Source organism: Carassius gibelio, chromosome A8 (assembly GCF_023724105.1).
Source record: "Carassius gibelio isolate Cgi1373 ecotype wild population from Czech Republic chromosome A8, carGib1.2-hapl.c, whole genome shotgun sequence".
NCBI classification, from domain to species: Eukaryota; Metazoa; Chordata; class Actinopteri; order Cypriniformes; family Cyprinidae; genus Carassius; species Carassius gibelio.
The window spans coordinates 25,758,220-25,783,904 of NC_068378.1; the positions used below are offsets into that span (position 1 = coordinate 25,758,220).

The 25,685-nt window shown below is 35.3% G+C and overlaps 1 protein-coding gene and 2 long non-coding RNA genes across 6 annotated transcripts in view; 1 reads left to right on the forward strand and 2 right to left on the reverse strand.

Annotated features, from left to right (window-relative positions):
• Window positions 1–22,280, forward strand: part of LOC128019021 (homeobox protein cut-like 2) — a 146,915-nt gene extending 124,635 nt beyond the window's left edge. The window contains exons 11-23 of one of the 2 annotated variants that reach the window (XM_052604960.1): window positions 77–274; window positions 949–1,007; window positions 1,087–1,135; window positions 1,322–1,424; window positions 2,094–2,738; window positions 3,824–3,922; window positions 5,237–6,060; window positions 10,812–10,995; window positions 13,258–13,524; window positions 15,363–15,551; window positions 16,317–16,593; window positions 17,724–18,412; window positions 18,931–22,280. In XM_052604960.1, coding sequence (XP_052460920.1) covers window positions 77–274; window positions 949–1,007; window positions 1,087–1,135; window positions 1,322–1,424; window positions 2,094–2,738; window positions 3,824–3,922; window positions 5,237–6,060; window positions 10,812–10,995; window positions 13,258–13,524; window positions 15,363–15,551; window positions 16,317–16,593; window positions 17,724–18,396 — 3,567 coding nt within the window. In that variant the 3' untranslated portion in view covers window positions 18,397–18,412; window positions 18,931–22,280. Of the gene's footprint in view, window positions 1–76; window positions 275–948; window positions 1,008–1,086; window positions 1,136–1,321; window positions 1,425–2,093; window positions 2,739–3,823; window positions 3,923–5,236; window positions 6,061–10,811; window positions 10,996–13,257; window positions 13,525–15,362; window positions 15,552–16,316; window positions 16,594–17,723 lie in introns of both variants that reach the window. The other variant, XM_052604961.1, reaches the window with a different exon arrangement.
• Window positions 126–4,090, reverse strand: LOC128019024 (uncharacterized). The gene is made up of 4 exons (XR_008185042.1): window positions 3,982–4,090; window positions 3,789–3,885; window positions 1,060–1,156; window positions 126–266 (listed from the first exon to the last, which is right to left on the reverse strand). It is a non-coding gene; the product is annotated as an uncharacterized LOC128019024 (long non-coding RNA).
• Window positions 7,812–9,738, reverse strand: LOC128019023 (uncharacterized). 3 transcript variants are annotated; one of them, XR_008185040.1, is made up of 3 exons: window positions 8,962–9,691; window positions 8,652–8,836; window positions 7,812–8,509 (listed from the first exon to the last, which is right to left on the reverse strand). It is a non-coding gene; the product is annotated as an uncharacterized LOC128019023 (long non-coding RNA). The 3 variants fall into 3 exon arrangements; XR_008185041.1 differs by having other exon boundaries at window positions 7,812–8,836; window positions 9,604–9,738; XR_008185039.1 differs by having other exon boundaries at window positions 7,812–8,836; window positions 8,962–9,708.
• Window positions 22,281–25,685: the final 3,405 nt, after the last annotated feature.

The following is a 25,685-nucleotide window of genomic DNA, read 5'->3' on the forward strand; positions in this document are numbered from 1 at the left end:
GGAGCAGATTTTGAAGTTGAAAAGACGGTTTCATGTTGTCCCCGTCCCCCTGATCTCCTTTCATTTGTGGTCTCAGGAGAAGGAGCGCGAGGAGCGAGACGAGACCTCGCTGTCCCGGCTGGAGGCGGTGCTGTTCTCCAAGGACAGAGAGATCCTGCGACTGCTCGAGAGCGTCCAGAGACTCCAGTTCACCTTACAGGAAGTCCAGGACTCCTCGGCCAATCAGATCGCAGAGCTGAAGCGGCAGCTGGCCTATAAGTCAGAAGCTATAGAGGTGAGAGTGTGTTGTTTTAGCCGTGTGGTCAGGATATTACTTGTACAGTTTAAAAGGATTTATTTACCGTAAGATCAGTTGTTTCAGTGGAACTCGATAATCACGGCAATGCACTTTTTCAAAGTATTTTGGGTTTGATTTGAATGTATTAGCATGTGTGAAAAGTATTCTCAGCTTCATTTGCATTGCATAAACAAACTTGTTGCCTTTTTTAAAATAAATTAATATTTACCTAGTATGCATTCAGTTGATCAGAAGTGACATTAAAAACATTTATAATGCTGTTCTTTTGAACTTTCTATTCATCTGTGAATTCAGAAAAATAAAATGCATCTCAGATTTCACAAAAATATGAAGCAGCACAACTGATTTCAATATTGATAATAAACAGAAATGTTTCGTGAGCAGCAAATCAACATATTATTCTGATTTCTGAAGATCATGTGACACTGAAGACTGGAGGAATGATGCTGAAAATACAGCGCTGCATCACAGAAATAAATTACATTTTAAGATATATACACATAGAAAACAGTTATTTAAAAAAAAGAACTTTTGAGTAGCAGTGTATTTTTAAAGCATAATTTTGTTTTATAAGAAACCTAACAAATCGGATTTAGCCTGACTGTAATCATTTATAGATGACCCGTAATTAACATCTGGTGTCTTCACAGACTCTGGAGGCCAAGCTACAGTCTCAGATGGATTATGAAGAGATCAAAACTGAACTCAGGTGAGTTTCTGCAGGAACACATGCTATAAAGATGATGTACGATGATGCTTACGTTAACGTATCGTCGTGTCTTCTTCAGCATCCTGAAAGCCATGAAACTGGCATCAGCCAACGGAAGTTCATCCCAGGTGAGTGAAGCAAACGTTCTTCTGCAGGAATATATAAGAGTCCTGCGTTATATCGATGTATGTACGGTCACAGACCCTCTCAGATTAAAGACAAATAAAGTTCTCCACGATAAACAGTTGCCTGCATCTGAATGTAGATCTGCATCAATCTTGAGAGTGTGTGTGTGTGTGTGTGTGTGTGTGCAGGAATCAGCCAAAGGCTCCGCTGAGGCTCTGCTGCTGGACAAAGACGCCTTTCTGTCCTCTCACAGATTTCTTGTGGATAAAGTCAGAGCGTTACACAACAGCGGTAAAGATGTGTCCGTTTACATTCATCAAGTGTCACTCACTCAACTTTGCACATCCGTCTTTGAAGAACCTTGGATATTAAACAAAAATCATTAAAAAAAAATTATTGTTACTCGAAATGTTAACTGAAAATAAACATTTAATTGATTTCAGCTAGCTGCAAAAGCAACATCAAGTTTATCCTGATGTAGTAAAAAAAAAAACTAAAACTGAAATACAAATGAATAACACAATATAGACATATTTTAAAAAAATAAATAAATTGAAAAACATTAAAGATGAAAAACGAATCATGGTAAAGAGTACTATGGTACAGTTTGCTACAGTTTGCATTTTCTGCATGCTGTTTAATAATGTTTTATATTGTTTTTATATTTTATTTTCTGTTTTATTTATTAATAATAATTCATTAATAATGCATTCTAAGCTTAAATCAAATTAAATTAAATCAAAATCCTAATTTAAAATAGTACATTAATTCTAATTAAATTGAATGATGATATTAAAATTAAATGTTACAAATATTTTGTTAATAATGCTAAACTGTAGAATATTTTAGATTTTTAAATGTTTCAAATATTTGGTCACATCACTAGTATTGGATATCCAGTCGGAGTTTACACATAACTGTCGTTTGATCAAATAAACGTATGTTTCCTCTCTGTCGTAGACGAGGGTCACTCTGAGGACTCCAGTAAGGATGTGAGTCGCCCGGTGGGCTCGTATTCCTCTCCTCCAGGAACTTTGCCCATAGATGGCCTCTCTTCCTCCAGCCCAGGACCGCCCATCACTGACACGCCGTCCTCCGCCCATGAAATGCCCCGCCCCTTCTCAGTGTCACCCTTCTCTGGCGAGAAACTTCCCGGAGATCAGCTCTTGCAGAAGCAGCTCCTGTCTCCGCTCTTCAAGAAAGACGGCAGCTCCATCATGGCATTCCCCACCGCCCTCTACGCCGCCAAAGCGGCTCTCATGTCAGCCAATCAGAACGCCTCAATGCCCGTCACCATTGAGACAGGCATGCCAAGTGACCAATCAGAGAGCGGAAGCTCAGGGGGAGGAGACGAAGACCAGGTGGACACGGCAGATATTGCTTTTCAGGTCAAAGAGCAGCTGCTGAAACACAACATCGGTCAGCGTGTGTTCGGTCACTACGTGCTGGGCCTCTCGCAGGGATCGGTCAGCGAGATCCTGGCTCGCCCCAAACCCTGGAGGAAGCTCACCGTCAAGGGCAAAGAGCCTTTCATCAAAATGAAGCAGTTCCTGTCGGACGAGCAGAACATCCTGGCGTTACGCACCATCCAGGTTCGCCAGCGAGGTGAGTGGTCAGAGAAACTGTGGGAATATATATATATATATATATATATATATATATATATATATATATATTAGTTAGGCCAACCTGAAATATATAATAAATTCATATGCATTTAAAAAAATATTTATATTAATAAATTATTGATGTTTTTCATCAGAATAAAGCAATTAATGATTCAAATAAAACATTTCATAAAAAAATACAAATGATTAAAATTAAATATTATATATATTATATATTAAATATTAAATAATATTATATATTATTTTTATAATGTGTGTGTGTATATGTATATATATATATATATATATATATATATATATATATATATATACACACATACACACATTATAAAAATAATCCTGACATGATTGAACAAATGGAAATACGGTGTAACATTTTATGAGGTTAAATGTTTAATAAAGCTGTATTGATAACCTATATTTATGTATTTATTTAATATATGAAAGTGTTTTTGTTGGATGCATTTGGTGAATTTACGTTTATGTCAAGCAGAAGATCTTCTTGGAGCAGCATCCTTATTTAACCAGTCAGATTTCAGAGTAAGGATTAATGTTGATTTACAGGAAATACAACAATAATGCATGAATTTAAATAACCACAGACTCAATAATTCTGATACACAATATCATCTTCATGGTAAAAATATATAAAATAACAACCAATATCATCCACCTGCTACTTCCTTCTGATCTGATTCCACATTATAGAAGTTCAGTGGTCTGTGAATTGTGTTTCATGTCTTTCACGTCTGACATCCTGAAGAGGTCTCCTCCCGCTAAACCCCACCGAACCGTTTCAGACCCCCAGAGAGAACTAGTCCGGTTTCCTGTACAAGCGTTTCTGGCGCTGTATTAGCGTGCACCTTCCGTGCTCCCTCCCAAACCCTGCACTTGTTGTGATGCTCTCTTTCTGGGTTTTGAAAGTGAAGCGTTCTCGTGTTAGCGCACCCTCACTTGATGCCAGCTTCTCAAAGGCAGCTATTGATCTAGCAATCAAACGCAAGCTCTGATCAGCCGGCCCACTCACCTCACCTCCTCTCTCTCCTTTACCCTCTCCGACAGGGAGCATCACTCCTCGCATCCGAACTCCTGAAACTGGGTCAGATGATGCCATCAAGAACATTCTAGAGCAGGCCAAGAAGGAGATCCAGTCACAAAGAGGTGGGTACAAAGACACTTTCTGATCTACACAACAACACACAGCTTTCATCTGCGCATACCTGACTCTTACAGGTTTGATTTGCATAATAGAATGTCTGATGTCTGTTGGAATCTTCTACTCGTTGTTCAAAATTACTTAACTTCACTGCAAAACAAAAACAAATTGTGTGACAATTATGTGAGTAGACAGTATATCCTGAATTCAATGTATTTTTATTTTAACATAAATATAGAGAGAACATAAATACAGCTTACATGTTTATTTAAACCTAGCTACAACAACATGAGGTATACGTATACTAAAATAAAATAATTAAATGTAAAATAATTGCAAAAAAATGTTCTCTAGAAATATATTATCTTACTGTCTTATGTAATTTTGTTTCTATGGTAAATTTATCTTGTTTATTAAAAAGTGTTACGGATTAAATATTTAAAATGCAGATTAAAAATATATATTTACAGTGTCTTGGAGCATAAAAATATTTTAAATCATATTTTTATATATAAGCATGCATAACCATTTATTCTGTAACATATTTAACCAATTTAAAGATATTATCAGAAAATATATTCTCTTAATATCTTGCGCAATTTTGCTGCTCAATTATATTTATCTTGTTTATCGACAAAAATAATTTTGCAGTGAGTAGGTGCCAGCAATTACAAAATTATGGGTTGAATATGCTAGTAAAAAACACACTGCTAATAACAAGTCTGTCTGCTCTATTTAATTGTTAATAAAACACTGTAAATAATAATAAATATTTTTATATTAAATATTTTAAATATTGTTTTATTATTGTATCATTTTATGAAATACAGAGTATTAATACAAATAAATACTTTTAATGTTATAAATATATAGTATTCATAATATTTGTATAATAATTAAATATTTAAAATATTTATTTTGTTATTGTATTATCAAATAAAAAATATATTGTAACATTTTTACTATTATATAAATCTTTAATGTTAATTTAGAATTACATTTATACATTATTTTATTTGTTTGTTTAATAATTTTAATACAAAATATTTACAGATACATACTAGTGCTAGTTATTTTATAATAATAAAATATTTATTTTATTATAGTATTAACAAAAATATAATTTTTTTCAATATAAATAAAAACATTAACTATTACATATTTAATATTAATTTATCATTTATTTATATATTAATATCAAAATGATTTATTATATTATTTATTACAATAATTTTAACTTTTTAAAGAAGCCATGTCACGTTAAAACTACTTCTGACTAGCAATGCAAACTTGCGTTCGGATCTGTTTGTGTTGCACAGGTGATTGTAAGTCGTCTTTGGGCTGTTCATCAGGACGTAACAGCTCTGGAGGAAGCAGCAGTTCTGACGAAACCATCAAGAGCATCCTGGAGCAGGCTCGTCGAGAGATGCAGGCGCAGCAGCAGGCTCTGCTGGAGATGGAGGTGTGCAGCCGGGCGTCCTCCAGCGAGCGTCTCGCCCTGCAGGATCCAGCCAAGGGACAGCTGACCCCCACGCCGCCCTTCATCAAACAGGAAGAGGGTGTATCCGTACCAACGTGTGTCTCCAATCCCACCGGCAGCCCTCAGACGCCTCTGAGCGTCCTGTCTCCAGCCGCCTTCGTCCAAAACATCATCCGTAAGGTGAAGTCGGAGATCGGCGAAGCTGGCACGTATTTCGACCAGCACTGGTCCACCGAGCGTGGTGCGGTCGTGATGATGGGTGGCACCTCTCACCCGTTCACCTCCGTGTCTCCGTCGCTTTCCTCCTCCTCGTCCACAGGACATTCGTCCATGCCTCGTCCCTGGCCGCGGATGGAGAACGGAGACTGCCCTGCAAACGGCGAGGAAGCGTCTGCGCCGGAGGACGAGCCCGTGTTGGGACGGCCGCTGGAGATCAAGGTGGAGCCGGACGCCTCGGTCAGCGGCGAGTCGCCCGGTGGAGGAGGACGGGTGTCGTATTACCCCACCTACATCCCCCGAACCCTGAAGCCCACCGTCCCGCCGCTGACCCCGGAGCAGTACGAGATGTACATGTACCGCGAGGTGGACACCCTCGAACTCACCCGGCAGGTGAAGGAAAAACTGGCCAAGAACGGGATCTGCCAGAGGATCTTCGGAGAGAAGGTGGGGTTATAAAAACAAAGTCCAACAAGCCAAAATTACAAAATGGGAAAACATGCTTAGTGCAAAGATAAACTTCACCGGTGTTGCAGTAGACTATATATAGAGAAGTACCTTATTGTGTCTAAAGAAAGTCAACTCAATATACCCAGTAGCGTGGAGCATCAATATTAAAGCTGGGACGATAAATCGATGCACAATTGATTCGTGGATCGATTCAGAGATTTTCAGGATGCATCACGATTCCTCTGGAATCGATTCTGAGATCAGTTTTTAACAGCAGATGGCGCTCTAATCTAGTTTTCATCTGCACACTCAAATGCTCATGAAGAAGAGTGCTAAAGAGCGTCATGTCACGTTAATTTCACCTTAGCTCAGAATGCTTTTATAACGCAAGAGTAATGTAAACACAGCCCACTGTAAACACCCTTGTAATTCGCTTCAACCTTTTTGAATTTCACGATTGATTATTTTAGGTTCAGAATCTAAGCTCAGAATGGACTCAAGAAACTGACAGACAGCACAAAGCAGGTTACTTCGGGTATGAAACAAAGTCTCAACTTTCAAATTCTGTTATTTTTTTAAAGAAATGTAAACAGTTAATACCGTTTTGTGGCTCTATAGACGGTTTCAACGGCAACAACATAAACAAACGTTCATAAAGCGCGAGAAATAGAGGTTTCCCCAGTAACGGCTGTAAACAAAGCAGAGCTACGATCACAAACGCTGCGTTATCCGGCATATAACATGCAAGTCTTCCTTCAGAAATAGTGATATAAAAACACCTGTGCCTTGCTTTGATATTTAAACATATAAATGTTAGGAATTATTATTATTAAATGTGTAGTACGTAACGTTAATCATGTTTATTCAACGAAGCCTTTTTGAAAATCGATCAGCTTTAAAATCGTGGTGAGTCTCCACAAATAAATAAATGTATGGGAAACACACCCGAACCCAACTTCAGTCTCATAACCTTGACTTTAACTGCGTTTGTAGAAGGCACCTAGGCAGACCCAGAGCCATATAGAGAGAGAGTTGCGACAACGGAAGTTCGAAATGTTTGGTTGTCACGTGATTCGTGTAGACTTCAAATAGTTCCAGGAAGTGCGTTGGCGGCCATTCAAACTGATAGAGTAGAGTGACAGAACTGCGATTTCTGGTAATAAGGAGTCAATAAATGCATTTATTTTATATGTTTATACAACACACTGACATATGTATGTAGCATGAGTTACAGTTATTATTACAGTAATATTAGTTACAGCGATGTTGTTTTTAAAATATCAAATCGGGTAATATTTGAGGATTAGTGTTCAATTACCGTTATTTTAAAAACGTATTTCAGGCTAACGTTAAGTTTTATAAACACGGGTTGCTGTTGCCTTTTTACGTTACATATTGTCCATTTTTTCACTGATCTAATGTTAACTCATGTCATATTGATGACTTTCAGGTAGTACAGAGACAGGCTGGTAACAGGTGATTTTCAGCTCGCACCGCACTATGGGTCAATTAACTGTTACCAGCAGTAATTAGCATGTTAAATAAATGTAAAATGAAGCTTACTGTTTATAATTCTTACAATTACATATAGTAATATAATTATGTATTATAAATAATATACCTATTATATCTAGTATAATTCTTACAATACTTATTCATGTACACAATATATTCAGGTTTAAAACAACTTAAGCATGCTCGTATATAAACATGTACACTGCCATTCAAAATGATGCTGAAAATTCAGGTTGGCATCACAGGAGTATATTCCATTTTAAAATAGAAAACAGTTATTTTAAATTGTAATTATACAATTAACTATTTACAGCAATTCATGAATACATTTCTAATAAATTTAATAGCATGACAAGCATTTTGTATGTGTCCTTTCTTTCATGTTGTCCTTGCATAGTCTCCACCGTGGTTTACTGTGCTGCATGGGGATGCTCCACTCAGTCAGAGAAAGGTGTGCGAATGTATGGCTTCCCCGCTGACATAGAGAGGAGAAAATAATGGTTGGCTCAAGTCAGCAGGAGCAATCTAAATACAAATAAAAATTACAACAACAAAAAATTGTTAGGTAATTATACTTACATTTATTTGCACTTTTTTACATTGACAATGTTTTACTAGAAATAAGGAACAAGCAAAGCCTTGCAAAACCCAGGGAGCTGAGACTCATGGTGAGACATTGCAGGGAGTCATCAGTGTTACCTATAACTGTGCATTTAACCACCATGTGATATGTACTGTAAGTGGGTAGACAAAAAAAAAGGTGTGTGTTGAACCTAAACTGAAGTCGGTATGCAGACAAATTGCGGCAATGCAATTTGTCATGACCAAAAAATTCAAGAGTAGGCTGAGACCAGATGCTATTCCCACAATCTTTGTACATCGTCCTGTGGTCAAAAAGAGGAGGGCCCTGCTCCACGATGCACCCCTAGACCTGTGAACATACAAGAAATGGCTGCTGATTACAGCTATGTTATTTCAGGTGATTCATATATAATAAGTACAAACTCGTACTAGTTGAAGTAAAGTGATGTGATATTTTCAATATTTAAAATTAGCAAAACCATGTATTCTACCTCTATCAGTTTCAAAGGTTGAGGAAAAAAGAACGAGGACACTCAGAGAAAGGAAAGTGAGAGTGAAGAAAAAGGACATGGCTAGAGAGGAGAGACAGGGACAGGTGACACTGCCCAGTCAACCAGCAGCAAGTCAATCAGCAGCCAGTCAGCATTCCTGTGAACCATCAGCCAGTTACCAGGGTCTATTAAAAAAATTTAAGAGACAAGAAAAAAAAAAATCAAAAAATCAAACAATGCAAAGGCAGCACTAAGAAAAATAATGAAAATTCAGCTATCAAAAAAAAAAGGTCCCCTCAGCTCTCCTGACCTGCATCCTCACTGATGCTCCATCCCAGAACAGTGCAGTGGCACCACTAATCCTCCACCCACCAGAACCCACAGAATGTTACAGTATGTTACTTTTATACACTAACAAGTCTAAATATATAATACAGTATTATTATATAATATAGACAGGTAATAGTAAATGAATCACAATGACTAAAAACACTCCACCCATGTTTTTGCAAACTCAATTCACTCTAAATGTATATCAATAGGGTGCATTTTATTATTAAGTAATTTAATACGTGTAATAAGGAACAAACTTTATAACCTCATTTTTACCACTTCCACTCACCGCTGTCACACGTTATATTGAACTAACGTAATAGGCTATGTAACGTTAGCTAACTTTCCCCACCCTGCAAAAAAATATGTTTATACTCCTTTTTTTCTAATTGCAAACACGATGGATGAAACTGAATTATGAGAACAGATTTTACAATTATTAGGGTGTTCGTTACTAACTTTATGCAGCTCCAATCCTAGCCTAATCTGTTAGTTATCTGATAACAAACCTTAAATCTACTCATTTAATGAGTGATTATCTACTAGAAGGTTTTAATTTGCAATTTATTGTTATTAAGATGTACTGATAATATTCAATCTTATTATTTAAACGTCTTACCTGTTAAAAGTGCGTCGCAAACGGTTTGTTCTGCTGCATCTTCTACGGCGCGGCATCGGTTTGCCGCCACTTCCGGGAACTATTGAGAGGCTCCACGAGCCGCCATTGCTGTAAAAAAAGCGTTCCATTGGAGTCAATGTAGTTGTCGCAACTCTCACTCTATATGGCTCTGGGCAGACCGATATACACAACACAGACCGGAAGTTAACTTAGGTCCAGGCGCGTGCGCCCGATGAAACCGTCTATAATGTGTGGTGACAGATCACTGTAGCATCTCGGGAACTGATCATCTCCTCCTCTTTGCCAGTTACTGCAGGAAATAAACATGAAAGAACATCAAAGGGTATCTTGATTCAACCGCAGAAAGACGTCAGAACACACCATTTCTCAAGTTCAAATATGTCCGTGAAAAATATCTCAATATCTCTATGATTATGTGTGCAAACACATTCTTGCTGGAATATATATATATATATATTTTTTTTTTTTTGCAAACACACCAAATTATTTTCCATTTGGTGCATTTTTTATCAGTATTATTAATATACTAATAATTGTATTTAAACATTTGTTTTTTTAATTATTAATATTTTAAAAAAAATATTTTTATATTCTCTGTATTTTCAACATTAATGCCTTTTTTTTTACTAAATCAAGCCATATTTACTTCCTTAATAGATGTTTGTTGTCTTATTGGGAATGATTAATCTATTTGTTATTACAAAATATAAGTCTCTTGTACTTACCAAGGCTGTATTGTTTTTTTGTTTAAAAAATACTGGAAAACCAGTAATATTGAGGAATATTGTAATATTGCAGTTTTAAAATAACTTTTCTATTGTAATATATTTTAAAATATAAATTATTTTTGTGATACAAAGCTGTATTTTCAGCATCATTCCTCTTCAGTCTTCAGTGTCACATGATCTTCAGAGATCATTCTAATATGATGATTTGCTGCTTTTTTGTTTATAATTATCAATGTTGAAAACCGAAATCTTTTGTAATATTCTAGATGTCTTGACTGTCACTATTGATCAATTGAATGTGTCCTTTCTTTAACTTAACTGATCCCCAGCTTATGAGCAGTAGTGTCAGAAGCTATTGGGTTGTCTTTTCCGCCATCTAGTGGTCACTTGAATATTTGCCAGTGAAAAGGATCTGGTTTTCTGATGAGACTCATCTGAATGTCTGTGTGTCTCTGGCAGGTGCTGGGTTTGTCTCAGGGCAGCGTGAGTGACATGTTATCCAGACCTAAACCCTGGAGTAAGCTCACTCAGAAGGGCCGGGAGCCGTTCATACGCATGCAGCTCTGGCTTCTGGACCAGCTCGGTCACGGACTCAGCTCACTGTCCGGCCACAGTCACAGTCACGGTCAGGGTCTGGGTCAGGGTCAGTCATCATCACCAGCACTAACAACACATCCTACACACCGCTTCATCTCTGTCATTCCCAGAAGTAGTTTAGGTTGAAATATTACAGAATGTTTGTCATGATAGAATGTTTAAACTATATCGTTTGAGTGACTTTTTTCCTGTATTTTCATAAAAAAAAATATATATCTTTAATATTACAAAATATTATAATGTATATTATATATTATTCATATAATTACTGATTATTGTAAGTTACAGTACAGACCAAAAGTTTGGAAACATTACTATTTTAAATGTTTTTGAAAGAAGTTTCTTCTGCTCATCAAGCCTGCATTTATTTGATCAAAAATACAGAAAAAACAGTAATATTGTGAAATATTATTACAACTTAAAATAATAGTTTTCTATTTGAATATACTTTAAAAATAATAAATTATTCCTGTGATGCAAAGCTGAATTTTCAGCATCATTACTCCAGCCTTCAGTGTCACATGTAACATCAGTCGATCACATGATCATTTAGAAATCATTCTGATATTCTGATTTATTATGAGTGTTGGAAACAGTTCTGCTGTCGAATATATTTGATCAATAAAAGGTTAAAAAGATTTATAAAAAAAAAATTATAATAATATATATTCTAATAATACATTTTCTTCAATTATATCATTTTTAATCAATTTAACACATCCTTGCTGAACAAAAGTATTGATTTCATAAAAAAAAAAAAAAAAAAAATACTGACCCCAAATTACTGACCAGTAGTGTATACTTTTATTACACAATATATTTACATCTTTTTTTTTTTTTTTTTTTTTTTTTTTTTTTTTTACAGCAGAACTGTTTCCAACTTTGATAATGAATCATCATATTAGAATGATTTCTAAAGGATCATGTGATAATGATCCTAAAAATTCAGATTTGCATCACATAAATAAATGATAATTTAAAGTATAATACATTTAAAATCTATTATTTTAAGTTGTGATAATATATCACAATATTACATATTTTTTTCTGTATTTTTGATCAAATAAATGCAGGCTTGATGAGCAGAAGAAACTTCTTTCAAAAACATTAAAAATAGTAATGTTTCCAAACTTTTGGTCTGTACTGTGTATATATATATATATATATATATATATATATATATATATATATATATATATATATATATATATATATATATATATATATATATATATTATAAACATTTTTAATGAAAGAACATTGTAATATAACTTACAATAAACAGTAATTATATTAATAATATATAATATACATTATAATATTTTGTAATATTAAAGACAATTGTGAAATTCTTTTTAATGTTCATAAAAATGAAGTGTAATGCAAAACAATTTCAAACTCTGCTTCACTCATTATACTGCTTAATAAAAACAGTTTTTTCTGCATTTCGCTAAATAAATACAATAGTTGAACACAATCAGGTAAAAAAAAAAAAATGAAAATGTCTAATATAAATTATAATTGTTATAATATTGTTTCTAAAACATCATTTATAGTATAAATTACAATGATTTTGTATTACAATGAGAGAAAAAAAAATCAAATTTTCCTGTAAAGATAGTTCTGATGGCAAAATGCTGAATATGTTAAAGTTAGGCTTTATTTACTGTATGCAAAATACAATTTCTTATTTCCTACACTGCAAAAAAATATTCCTTAGTATTTGTGTCTTATTGTCAAGAATAAATATATACAAATTCTTAAATCCATTTACATTTACTTGAGAAGCAAAATTACTTAAGTAATTAATTATTGGTTTCTTAAAAAAAAAAAAAAAAAAACATCAAAATTAATACAGTTTATGCTTAAAACATGAACAAATATTTGGCAGTGGGGTAAGAAAAACAAACTTAATTCAAGTTTTATAAATAACACGTCATTTTAAGTCTTACCTCACTGGCAGATTATTATTATTTTCTTGTTTTAAGCATAAACTCACCCTTTCCTTTTTATTTTTATGCAAGCATGTGTATATGTTTATATTGGAACACAAGTCAAAAAAATTGAGTTATTTTAGTTTATATTTGAAATATTTTTGTTATCCTTTCATAGACTTGGTATTGCACAGTTTTAGTGTTTTTAAATGAATGCATATACAGTGCATTCAGGCTAACAGTTTTTACCTAACATGTGTTCCCTGGGAATCGAACCCACAACCTTGCGCTGCTAATGCAATGCTCTAACACTTAAATAATAAAAAGTGTTTTGACTCTAATAATTATTCTAATCTTTGGTGGCTGGTTCTCAGATAAGAGCCCCGTGACGAGCCACTCGTCCCCGTCCCCTCCTCCGAGTCCCGAAGACGGTCACCCCAGCGTGACCCTGGAGAGCAGTAAAGAGAACCAGCAGCCGCAGCACACCGAGCCCCACGGAGGGAAGAGCTCGCTGGGCATGATGGTCCCGCAGCAGCCTCACACACCGCTGGGCATCCAGGAGCTGGTGGCCATGTCCCCGGAGCTGGACACGTACGCCATCACCAAGAGAGTGAAGGAAGTGCTGACCGACAACAACTTAGGTGATGTGCAGCACGCCATACACAGCACGAAATCAGAAAGAGCTTTAGTATGCATGCTTATACAAGAAATGTGTTTTAGTGACGTAAGCTTCCAGTGCACAGAGACAACAACACACAGACAAAACTAAATATTGCAACATAAATAACTTGTATGAACAGTTGTTCTATAGATGATAATGGAAAAAAATGGAGTGAGATGCAGGGATGTACATGGATGGAGGTGGTAACAAATAAATATAAGGATATTGCACATTTTTATTGTATCATATTTACACTGTATGAATGTTAGTATGTTAGTATTTCTATCTAAAATGAAGATTTTTGACAAGGTTTGGTTACTTTTGTGCTACGCCAAGGCTGCATTTATTTGATCAAATGTTATTAGTGATAACTAAAACTATTAGAAATGGTTTTCTGTCATTAAAATTATAATTATTTTTAATGGTCATGAAAACGAAAGTATTATGCAAAACAGTTTCAAGTTGAGCTTCACTCACTGTACTGCTTTAATACAATAACTGTTTCTGTATTTCACTAAAAAAATAAAGTAATGAGAATCTTACAATAGTTGATATGAAAATGTGTAATAAAAATGATAATAAATAATATATTATATTATAATTTTGTATTACAGGGAGAGAAAAAAATAATGATTTTCAGGTAATTTGGCAAAACGCTGAATATGTTAAAGTTAGGCTTCATTTACTGTATTTTATTCCATGTGAAATGAAGATTTCTGACATGGTTTTGTGCTACGCCAAGGCTGCATTTATTTGATCAAATGTTGTTAGTGATAACTAAAACTATTAGAAATGGTTTTCTGTCATTAAAATTATAATTCTTTTTAATGGTCATGAAAATGAAAGTATAATGCAAAACAATTTCAAGTTTAGCTTCACTCAATTTTCTGTCATTAAAATGATATATATAAAAAATATACATTAGATGACAAATATAACCTTGAGAAGTTGAGTGACTTATAGGAACATTGCCTTCATTAAGTAAAAATGAATTAAAGCTATAAAAAGTGTATACAAAATATATATATTAAAAAAATAATATGACAACATCCTGTAACAACATTACTAAAACTAAAATGAAAACTGAAAAAGAAAAGCTGGTTCAAAATTTCAATAAATACTCTAGTATTATATACACCAGTTAAAGCTGTATGAATAAAACAACATGAATAAGACAGAATGACTAGAACAAACTAAAAATGAATGCTAATTTAAAATATTAAGAAATACTATAATAATATGCACTACCAATCAAAAGTTAGAATAATATGGATTTTTTTTAATGTTTATTAAATACATCTCTTCTTTTCAGCAAAGCTGCATTTATTTGATCAGAAACACAAAAAACTGGAATATTGTGAAAAACTTTTACAAATTTAAATATCCATTTTCTATTGTAGTCTATTGATTAAATCTAATTTATTTCTGTGATGCTCCGCTGTATTTTCAGCATCATTCCTCCAGTCTTCAGTGTCACATGATCTTCAGAAATCATGAAAATATACTGATCTGCTGCTCAAAAAACATTTCTGATTATTATCAATGTTGAAAACCTTTGTGCTGCGCAATATTTTGTGGAAATACATTTTACATCATTATTTAATGCATAGAAAGTTCAGGGTGGGAAGAAATCCTTTATTTTAATTAGAAATCTATGGTAACATTATAACCGTTACTTTTGATCAATGAATAAAAAACTAGTGTAAACAAAAACCATTCATTGTAATGAAGAGTTAGAACGGATTCATGTTGAATGTAGGATTCTAAGGACTGGAGGTGGATTGGTAACTGTGTGTGTGTGTGTGTGTGTTGATGCAGGTCAGCGTCTGTTTGGAGAGAGCATTCTGGGATTGACTCAGGGTTCAGTGTCTGACCTGCTGTCCCGACCGAAGCCGTGGCACAAGCTCAGTCTGAAGGGCCGCGAGCCGTTCGTCCGCATGCAGCTGTGGCTCAACGACCCGCACAACGTCGACAAACTCCGAGACGTCAAGAAACTGGAGAAGAAAGGTGAGAGAACAGACATCGATTCAGCTCTTCACTGATTCTGAGCCCGTTCAGCTTCTAGATCCAAATATTAAGACATTTTATTAATGAACTTGATTTCAAATCGTCAGATCCAGTGCTGTTTATAAGCTAATGTTGTTCGATCTATTAAAAATCTTTTTTTTTGTAAATCAAGCTTAAAATGAAATATAAATATTAGAATACTGTATAACTTAAAAAGTTGAATCAGAATTACTAAACTAAAATAAAAAATTAAATAAAATAAACTTTACTTAAAATACTAAAATTTCAAAAACTGAAAAAATAAAGCTATATAGAAATATTTATAACTGCTTTTATTTTTATTTTTAATTTTAGCAGTTTTTATTATTTTTATTTGCATTATTTTTTTATTTTATTTTTTTTATTAATTTTAAAATTAAAATTTTTATTCATTGTGTTATACATTATACGACCGTTTTTTGTCCTAACTTTATTAATAAAGTGTTTATTTTTCAGTGGATTTGCTGAATTAAACGTGCCGTGTAGTGAGATCCAGTTTTAGTGTTATTTATATACTTTTATAGTTTTGAGTATTTGGGATTATAACCCGCCGTTTCTATATATTCTATATTATGTTATATGCATTTGTCATTTTATTATTTTTAATATTTTATTTCATCTGAAACTCTTTTTGGCATTATATTACATATGACCCACTTGCTGTGAAGATGCAGATGATCATAATTTGTAGCGAGTATTAAACAGTGTGTCTTGGGTTTTGTCCAGCGTATCTGAAGAGGCGATACGGTCTGTTGAGTCCCGGCTCAGACAGCGATTCCCCCGGCGCTCATTCAGACTGCATCAGTCCAGGTCTGACCGCGCTGGAGCTCTGCCCCTTCAGCCAGGCCAAGAAACCCCGCGTGGTGCTGGCGGCCGAGGAGAAGGAGGCTCTGACCAAGGCGTATCTGCAGGAGCCGTACCCCTCTCAGCACACCATCGAGATGCTGGCCGCACAACTCAACCTCAAAACCAACACCGTCATCAACTGGTTCCACAACTACAGGTGTGTTCTGCTTTTTACCTGGGAAAGACTGTGTCTGAGGCTGAGCTCTTGTTAGTGTTTGAAGTTTGAATGGGAGTTTGGCTCCACCTGCTGGACGACTGAGGAGTTGATGAGAAAAGACGAGAAAGCCCTGTATCTACATCTGTACTGTGGCATGAACTTTCCAACATATCCCCAAAATAAACAATTCTTAAAATTATACCTTTGGTCCCCCACACTGTGTATACCATTCAATAAAACACCTTATTATTGGTCCAAAAGACATTTTACTAATAAATTAGATGGATTTGCTGAGAACTATGATTATTTTAGTGTTATTGATATATTATTAATATTTAAAATTTGCTGTCATTTTTATTTTTTATTTTAGGGGATGTTTTAGTAATTGTTTTTATTTTGTATTATTTTCTACATTTATGTATAGTTTTATTTTAGTGTTATTAATTTAAATATTTCAGCTTAAACTGATTTATTCTATATGCCGTGTTTTTCAGACAATAACTGAATTTGTGTTGAATTACACATGCAGTGTATTGAGATCCCGTGTTATTTTACTGTTATTTATATACTACAGTATTTATTAATATTTTGCATTAGCTTTTATTTTTATGCTTTTAATTTGCTTATTTAATTTAGATTTTTTTTTTTCATTTCAATATAGTTATAATATTAATTTTCTATTTAAACTTAAACGTGCATTTCAGTTATTTTTTACTTTTAAGACAATAACTGGATGCAATCTACTGAGATACAGCATATCAGATTTTACTGTTACTTGCATACTATTATAGTATTTGATCATATTTTGATTAGCTTTTATTTTTATAGTTTCAGTTTTGTTTTGAACCTTAGTTTTAGTTATTTTGTTATGTGCTGTTTTTTTTTTAAATTTAAATATTTCTGTATAGCTTTAATTCATTTTTATTTCCGTTTTATTAATTACAGCATTTGCACTTATTTCATATACGAATGTCAGTATTTATATTTAATTTTATTTCAATTACTGATTTTTTTTTAAATGGTTTTAGTTGGCAATACCAACACTGATTGATCATGTGTGACACCCATTCTGCTAAAAATAAAAACAGTAAATGTATTTCCTCTCCGTTTCATCATCATCCTCTCAACAGGTCTCGTATGCGGCGAGAGGTCCTGATGGAGGGTCTTCAAGACAACGACACAGACGCCGAGCACAACAACTACTCCCCGCTGACGTCCCACAGCCCTGTATCTGACCGCGATGACAGGAAGCAGCCCTCGGCCGTGCACAGCCGCCCTCTGAGCGCCGCCCCGCGCCGGTTCACTGTCAAACAGGAGACCAGCGAGCCGGATGAAGACCAGGAGCTCCGTCTGCGGCAGGCCAGGTGCTTCTCAATCCAGTTCGCCCTGCTCAAAAGCGACCCAGAGACACCCCAGCACCGCTCGCTGGGCGTCAAAGACGAGGAGCCGCAGAGGAACAGCCACGAGGACGAGGAGCTGGAGAAGTCGCCCGAGGATCCCGTCAGCTTCAAGGCTTCATCCGAACCGTCCCGGGGCAGCCTGGAGGTGTCACTCAACTCGCCCTCCGCCGCGTCCTCGCCCGGCCTCATGATGTCCGTCTCCCCCGTCCCGTCCTCTTCCGCCCCCATCTCCCCGTCACCGCCCAACCCGCCGGCCACAAACCACCACCACTCGCCCTCGCTCAACCCCAAACTCAACAAAAGCACTCAGAGACGCAACGAGAAGATGGCCAACCTCAACAACATCATCCATCGCCTGGAGCGGGCCGCCAACCGCGAGGAGACGCTCGAGTGGGAGTTCTAGAGATTCACAGAAGAGCGTAAGCGTCAGATCTTTATAAACACATTTTAGGTATTTTAATAAAGTCACTTTGGATTCTGCGTCACAGCACTAGCTGGTTTTGAGGAGTTAACGTAGCGGTGTCATGAAATGCACACTGACGACTTGTAGATTGCCACTGGGTGAGATTATGAAATAAAAGACCTCTGTCTTAAGCCATCAAAAAGCACTACTTATTTAAAAACAAAACGAGAGAGAGAGAGACAATGACCAAATTTGCTAATTTTTGAATAGCAGTTTTTCAACTTTTGTCTGTAAGACGGGACAGCGGAGTCAGGTGACGCGCGACAGCTTCACTCTGACCGAGGGATAGTCCTAAAAGACTCTAAAATAGTGAACATTGCATATGTATTTAGTTTCTTGGTGACATGTTTTGGATCTTTTGTTATACAAGCGTACAACGTGTGATTGTGTGTGTTGTAGAAGTCGTCTGCAATAGCCTTCTCTGAACAAGATGTAGCATGAACATCATTTACCCTCTGTTTCCTCTCTAGATAGTAACCTGTGATATACTCGAGCGATGCTATAACAAGAGAAAAACGGCAAAAACAAGAGAAAAGGAAATGTTTAAAAAAAAGTTGGTACGACGGTAGATGCATTTTTGATTTTGTGAACGTGTCATTTTTTTTATTTTATTTTTGGTTGGATACTTGGAGGTTTTACACCAGAGCTCTTGTGCACAGTTTAAATCAAGATGCATTTACTTGAGATGCAAAAATGTTTTCTGATATAATTAAGTGATTTTTTTGCTTAAAACACGGGAAAGAAATTATAATTAGAAAAAGAAAAATAATCTTGCATTAAATCTTGTTTTACATAATTTTTCTTACACCCATTGATGTTATTTTTCTTGTTTGATGTTTTTTTTTAAAGAAAACAAGGCTTAATATCTTGTCATTTTGTTTCTCATTTGAAACATTCATCAAAATTAAAAGCAATTTTTTGCTTAAAACAAGAAAAATATTTATCGATGAGATAAGATCTTGTTTTGCCTTTGATGTTAATATTTGACAAATTTATTTTCTTACCACATTGGCAGATTTTTTTCTTGCTTTAAGCATAAACTTGGTCTTGTTTTCCTGTACAAACATACTTAAATCAATATTTTAAAACATTATAATAAAAAAAAAAATCATCAAAATTAAACAAAGCTTATGCTTAAAACAAGAGAAAATATGTCAGTGTGGTAATAAAAAATTTTTTGAATTTTATTTTTCTTTCCCCGCTGACTGATATTTTTTTCTGTAAGTGTCAGAGACGTCATATCTTAAGTTATTTTGCTGCTCAAATAAATGTATTTTGATTTTTTTTTTTTTTTTTATGGAAAACAAGACAAAAATACGGAGTAAGAAACAGATTGCAAATCCTCAGTAACTCATGGCCCATGTACCTCACTGTCTCGACGAGCTGGTCTCACACCTGCAACCTCCAGTGTCTGAAACATACTTTTTGACCCAAAGCTTTGGATATAATTCAAGCCTCAAGGAGCACCGACTGGCGGGGTGGGACGGGACGGGTTTTCACGGGGAATTGTTTGCATGCATATGTTTTAAACTGCTCCGTGATGCAGTCGTGGTCTCGTGGGGGCAGAAACATGCCATACTCGTCTTCTCATTCTTCCTCCATCTCTCCGTCTGTGTTTGCTCCTGCATGAGAGTCGTGTGTCTCTGTAAACCTCCTCCAGCCGCCTCCTCCCAACATCAGGACGGTTCCTGTGGAGAATCACACTTTATGTTCAGGTCATTTTATAATTATTAAGACATATTTTAGCAGGGAGTTTAAAATAAATGCACTTAAAGCTGAAATATGACATATTGGACATCAGATGAGAATCTGTTTTATTGTTCTTTACTTGTTTATTTCGTATCCCATGAGCACTTTGCCTACTTTGCTGTATTTTAGTGATTTTGATACTTATTTCCAGGTGCTCTTTGTACTGCAGGAGAAGGCCAGAAACACACTCTGTGCAAGCGCTTCTGTGGATGCTTGTTCAGTGCATTCAGTACAAACATCTGAAAATCCTTAAATCAAGATTCATTTACTTGATATGCAAAATGACGTAACATTAAGTCTCGTTTTCAGAAAGAGTCATCAAAATCAATTAAGTTTCTGCTCGGTGCAAGAAAAACAATGAAATACTACAAACGGATGGAATAAATGAACTCAAAGGGAAAACAGGTTCAGCTATTTTTCCCCCTTGCTTTAAGTTCAAAGTCACTTCATTTTAATTACCGTATTTTTCGGACTATAAATCGCATTTATTTAGAACCAAGAGAAAACATTACCGTCTCCAGCCGCGAGAGGGCGCTCTATACTGATCAGTAGTAGACTACAGGAGCAATGAGCAGCATAGAGCGCCCTCTGGCGGCTGGAGACGGTAATGTTTTCTCTTGGTTCATTTCTCTCGGTTCATGTCAAATTAATTTTGATAAATAAGTCGCACCTGACTATAAGTCGCAGGACCAGCCAAACTATGAAAAAAAAGTGTGACTTGTAGTCTGGAAAATATGGTAATGTTTTAGCAAACAAGACTATTTCTACTTGAAAACTAGATGAAAATACGGAGTAAGAAAATCATTTTTGCAGTGCAATATAAAGTAAGATATTTCCTCCAGTATTTTCACCTCTTATTATAACAGAAACGGCAAACAGAAAATGCTTTGTTAATTTTTTTAATTAATAGTCATTTTTGTATTAAGAATAATAATAATAATGTACTATAATAATAATGAACCTAGCTAAAAAAAAAAATGTAATGGTGAAACACCAGATTATATTTGACATGGAAGAGTAAACTGACAGATAGTTTGCACAAATGCTGCTCAGTAAATGACGTTGATGGAAACACTTGCATTCACATGCTTGCGTAGAGTCTGTTTCAGGTCCTGAACTGAATAATACTAAATCAGAAGCAGATTTGAACACAATGACCAAAGCAAAACAAACAGTGTTTCCCCGAACAGAACGGCCTGTTTGTTTTGTACAACTCTCTCACGAAGCATCTGAAATCACAAAAAGTGTCAAAGCTCTGCTGAAAAGACGTGTCCGATCAGTCCAGATGTTCTTCTTTGGTGTGTTTTTGGCTGCTGTTGATCGACTGAAATGCTGTTTTTTTTTATTTATGATATTTGAAAACACCGATGTTCCTTTCCTACTGTATCTCATTTTGTACTGGATATTTGCAGCTCCTCGGTACCACACTAGAAAAATACACGCAGCACTTAGAAAATCGTGAATTCTTCTGCATTTGTGTTCCACAAGTCTTTGCCTTCATGTCTCGTTGAGGTTGTTAGAGAAGAACACTTGCACACTTGTCTTAATAGTACTGAGGATCGGATCTTAAAACATATGTAAATATCTATATAAATATTACACATTTACTGAAAGGGATATATCTTAGGTCCTTGACACTAGCGTGCTGATGATATTTATTAAGAGTGTACAGTTATATTAACCAAACACATAGAGCCAGAGGTGGTCTGGCAAGCTTGCCCATGTTCTAGAAACTTCTCTCAGGGTAGACTTGCTTCTCTAAGCTTTACAAAACCTGTCAGGTCACAGCACTGGTCAGCGTTTACTGTTCCTAACCGCCGTTTGCTTTTCTTAAGTGTTCTCGACGAAGTGTAAATCTGATTTGTAGATCTGAACAATTGGAAATAAGAATCTCATGTGCTAGAATTCATAAATTTGTTTCAAATTCGGAACAATATCTGAATGCATATGGACGCTTGGGACTGATGCCTTCAGGAACCATTACTGCTGGTTAAAGTGAAATAACAATGACTACTTGTTTTTTTTTATCTCTCATGTTACTGTTCATGTAATAAAAATCTCTGATGAAAACAGTTTTTTGGGCCATTCTAAACTACTTTCATTTACTATGTGTTTTGTTTTTAACATTTGAATTTTGCATGTGACTGAGAATGTGTTTATTGCATCAGCACTTACACAAAGTTTCACTTCCTGCAGGTTATAAAGGAGGAAACTGTGTACTTTACACAAATATGCTACACTTTGACTTTTCGTCGTGGCACAAATGCATCGTTTTTGTGTGAGAATTATTACTTTGGTGACTGATGATCTCAAAGAAAATTAACCTGTTAGATCATTAAAACATTTCATGCTCTTAAAATGCCCCACATCGGAGGTCCTGACCTTTTAACTAGAGCAAAAATATCAGTTTTGACACTTGTAAATCTACTATTGAAATTAATATCATTCTAATGACTTTAATTTAAAAAATTATAACAATGTCAGCTGTTTCCCATCAGTGCTCCAAAATAATATTTCAAAATATATTTGTATTCATATGTCGAAGTGTTATTTTAGGATCACTGAAATACTATAGTTTTATTAATATTTTTTAAATCTTTTTAAGATATTTTCTGCTTTCAATTTAATTTAGTTTATTATGCATTTCAGTAGTTTTTTTTTATTTGTCTATATATATATATATATATACATATCGCTTTTAGTTTACAAGATAAACACAAGATAAAACAGCTCATTTAAAATAATTGACCTCCTGAGGATGATGATGATGATGATCATCATTTTATGAAGGTGAAGCGCCTCCTTTCACAAACCCTGCCGAAAAGAAAAAGAAAAACATTGTGTTAAGTGTTTCAGGCTGCTTTGTACCTTATTTGTGTAAATTGCTATTCCAGTCTAATTAGAGGTAACTCAAGATTACAAGATTACTTGAATATCTCTGGTGCTTGAGAGTGTGTTTGTATTACAATTATCCCAGAGCCTGTGGAAACACTTGTTTATTCAAATATTAGTAATTTAACAGCCTCACTGAAGAATTAAAAAACTGTCAGACTTCAAAACTTAATTGTTGGTTCAGCTGTGTGTGTGTGTGCATGTTTTTGTGACATATCAGGACACAACTCTGTATAATGACATGGGTATGACACAGGTATTACAAGGAGAGGGTGACTTATGAGGACATAACCCATGTCCCCATTTTTCAAAACGCTTATAAATTATACAGAATGAGTTTCCTGTGAGGGTTAGGGTTAGGTGTAGGGTTGGTGTAGGGCCATAGAATATACTCTTATGCTCTGAAAGTTTGGGTAGGTAACAACATAACCAGGTGAGCAGATCACTCTCTCACTATTTGATTGCTCTAGTCTTTATCCACTCATCATCATCATCATCCACCAATCAGAACACACGAGAACTCTTTGACCACAGATGCTGTTCTTCAAAAGCTCTTGCAGCAGCTCAACAATGGTTTTCGGATCACATCAGATTGTGGTTAATCTTGCAGATAATATGAATAATATGGTAATATAAAGATTCCTCCTTTGAACTCCCACCTCTTCTGTGGGTTTTATTGTTTCAATCTCCAAGGTGAACGTTATGACAACACACTCTTACAAAAAAGGGTTCAGTGGGGTTCTATATAGGTTGGGGGTCCCGCTACGAACTCCCGAACAGACTCAAATGATTCGCGATCCATAAACTGACTCAAATGATTCGCGAAATGATTCGCGATCCCCAAACTGACTCAAATGATTCGCGAAATGATTTGTGATCCCAATGATTCAAATGATTCATGATCCCCAAACTGACTCAAATGATTCGCGATCCCGCTACGAACTCCCGAAATGACTCAAATGATTCGCGAACCCGCTACGAACTCCCGAACAGGCTCAAATGATTCGCGATCCCCAAACTGACTCAAATGATTCGCGATGCCGCTACGAACTACCGAACTGCCTCAAATAATTCGCGAACCCGCTACGAACTCCCGAACAGACTCAAATGATTCGTGATCCATAATCTGACTCAAATGATTCGCGAAATGATTCGCGATCCCCAAACTGACTCAAATGATTCGCGAAATGATTAGTGATCCCAATGATTCAAATGACTCAAATGATTGGTGATCCCTCTACGAACTCCCGAACTGATTCAAATGATTCGCGAACCCGCTTTACATTTACATTTACATTTATTCATTTAGCAGACGCTTTTATCCAAAGCGACTTACATATGAAGACAGTGGAAGCAATCAAAAACAACAAAAAGAGCAATGATATATAAGTGTTAAAACAAGTCTCAGTTAGGTTAACACAGTACATAGCATGGAATTTTAAATAATATAATAAATAAAAAGAAAACAGATAGCATTAAAAATAAAAGAATAGAGCAAGCTAGTTAGAGGTATTTACACATACACACACACATACATATACAATTGCATAATAAATGAAAAGAAAAAAAGAATACAAAAAGATTAGAAAGGTAGTTAGATTTTTTAAAGAATAGAATTAGAATAGTGAGTGTTAAAATTAGAGGGTCAAATAAAATGGAAGAGAAAAAAAAATGCTTTGATGCTTTGAAAAAATCCTTTTTTTTTAAGAAGCTTTGAACTCCCGAAATGATTTTAATCATTTTAATATTCACGTTGATAATACAAATGATACATTAGGACTTGCTGACCTAATAAACTCTTTTGGAGTCAAGCAAAATGTCACCGGGCCAACTCATCGTTTTAATCATTCACTAGATTTAATTTTATATCTCATGGAATCGATAGATATTGTACCTCAAAGTGATGATATTACAGACCATTTCCTTGTATCGTGCATGCTGCGTATAACTGATATTAACTATATGTCTCAGCTTTACCGTCTGGGCAGAACTATTGTTCCAGCCACCAAAGAAAGATTCGCAAATAACCTGCCTGATCTATCTCAACTGCTATTTGTTCCCAAAAATACACATGAATTAGACGAAATGACTGACAACATGGGCACTATTTTCTCTAATACATTAGAAACAGTTGCCCCCATCAAATTGAAAAAGGCTAGAGAAAAACGTACTGTGCCATGGTATAACATACTCATTCTCTCAAGAAAGAAACTCATAGTCTTGAACGCAAATGGAGAAAAACTTACTTGGAAGTTTTTAGAATTGCATGGAAAAACAGTATGTCCAGCTATAGACAGGCTCTAAAAACTGCTAGGGCAGAGCATATACACAAACTCATAGAAAATAACCAAAACAATCCAAGGTTTTATATAGCACAGTGGCTAAATTAACAAATTACCAGACGCCACCTGATTCACATATTCCACCAATGTTAAATAGTAATGACTTTATGAATTTCTTCACTGATAAAATGGATAACATTGGAAATACAATAGCGAATGTAGATTCTACAGCGTCTAACACAGTTTCATCCATCGCACCCAAAGATAAACTGCAGTGCTTTACAACTATAGGACAGGAAGAGCTAA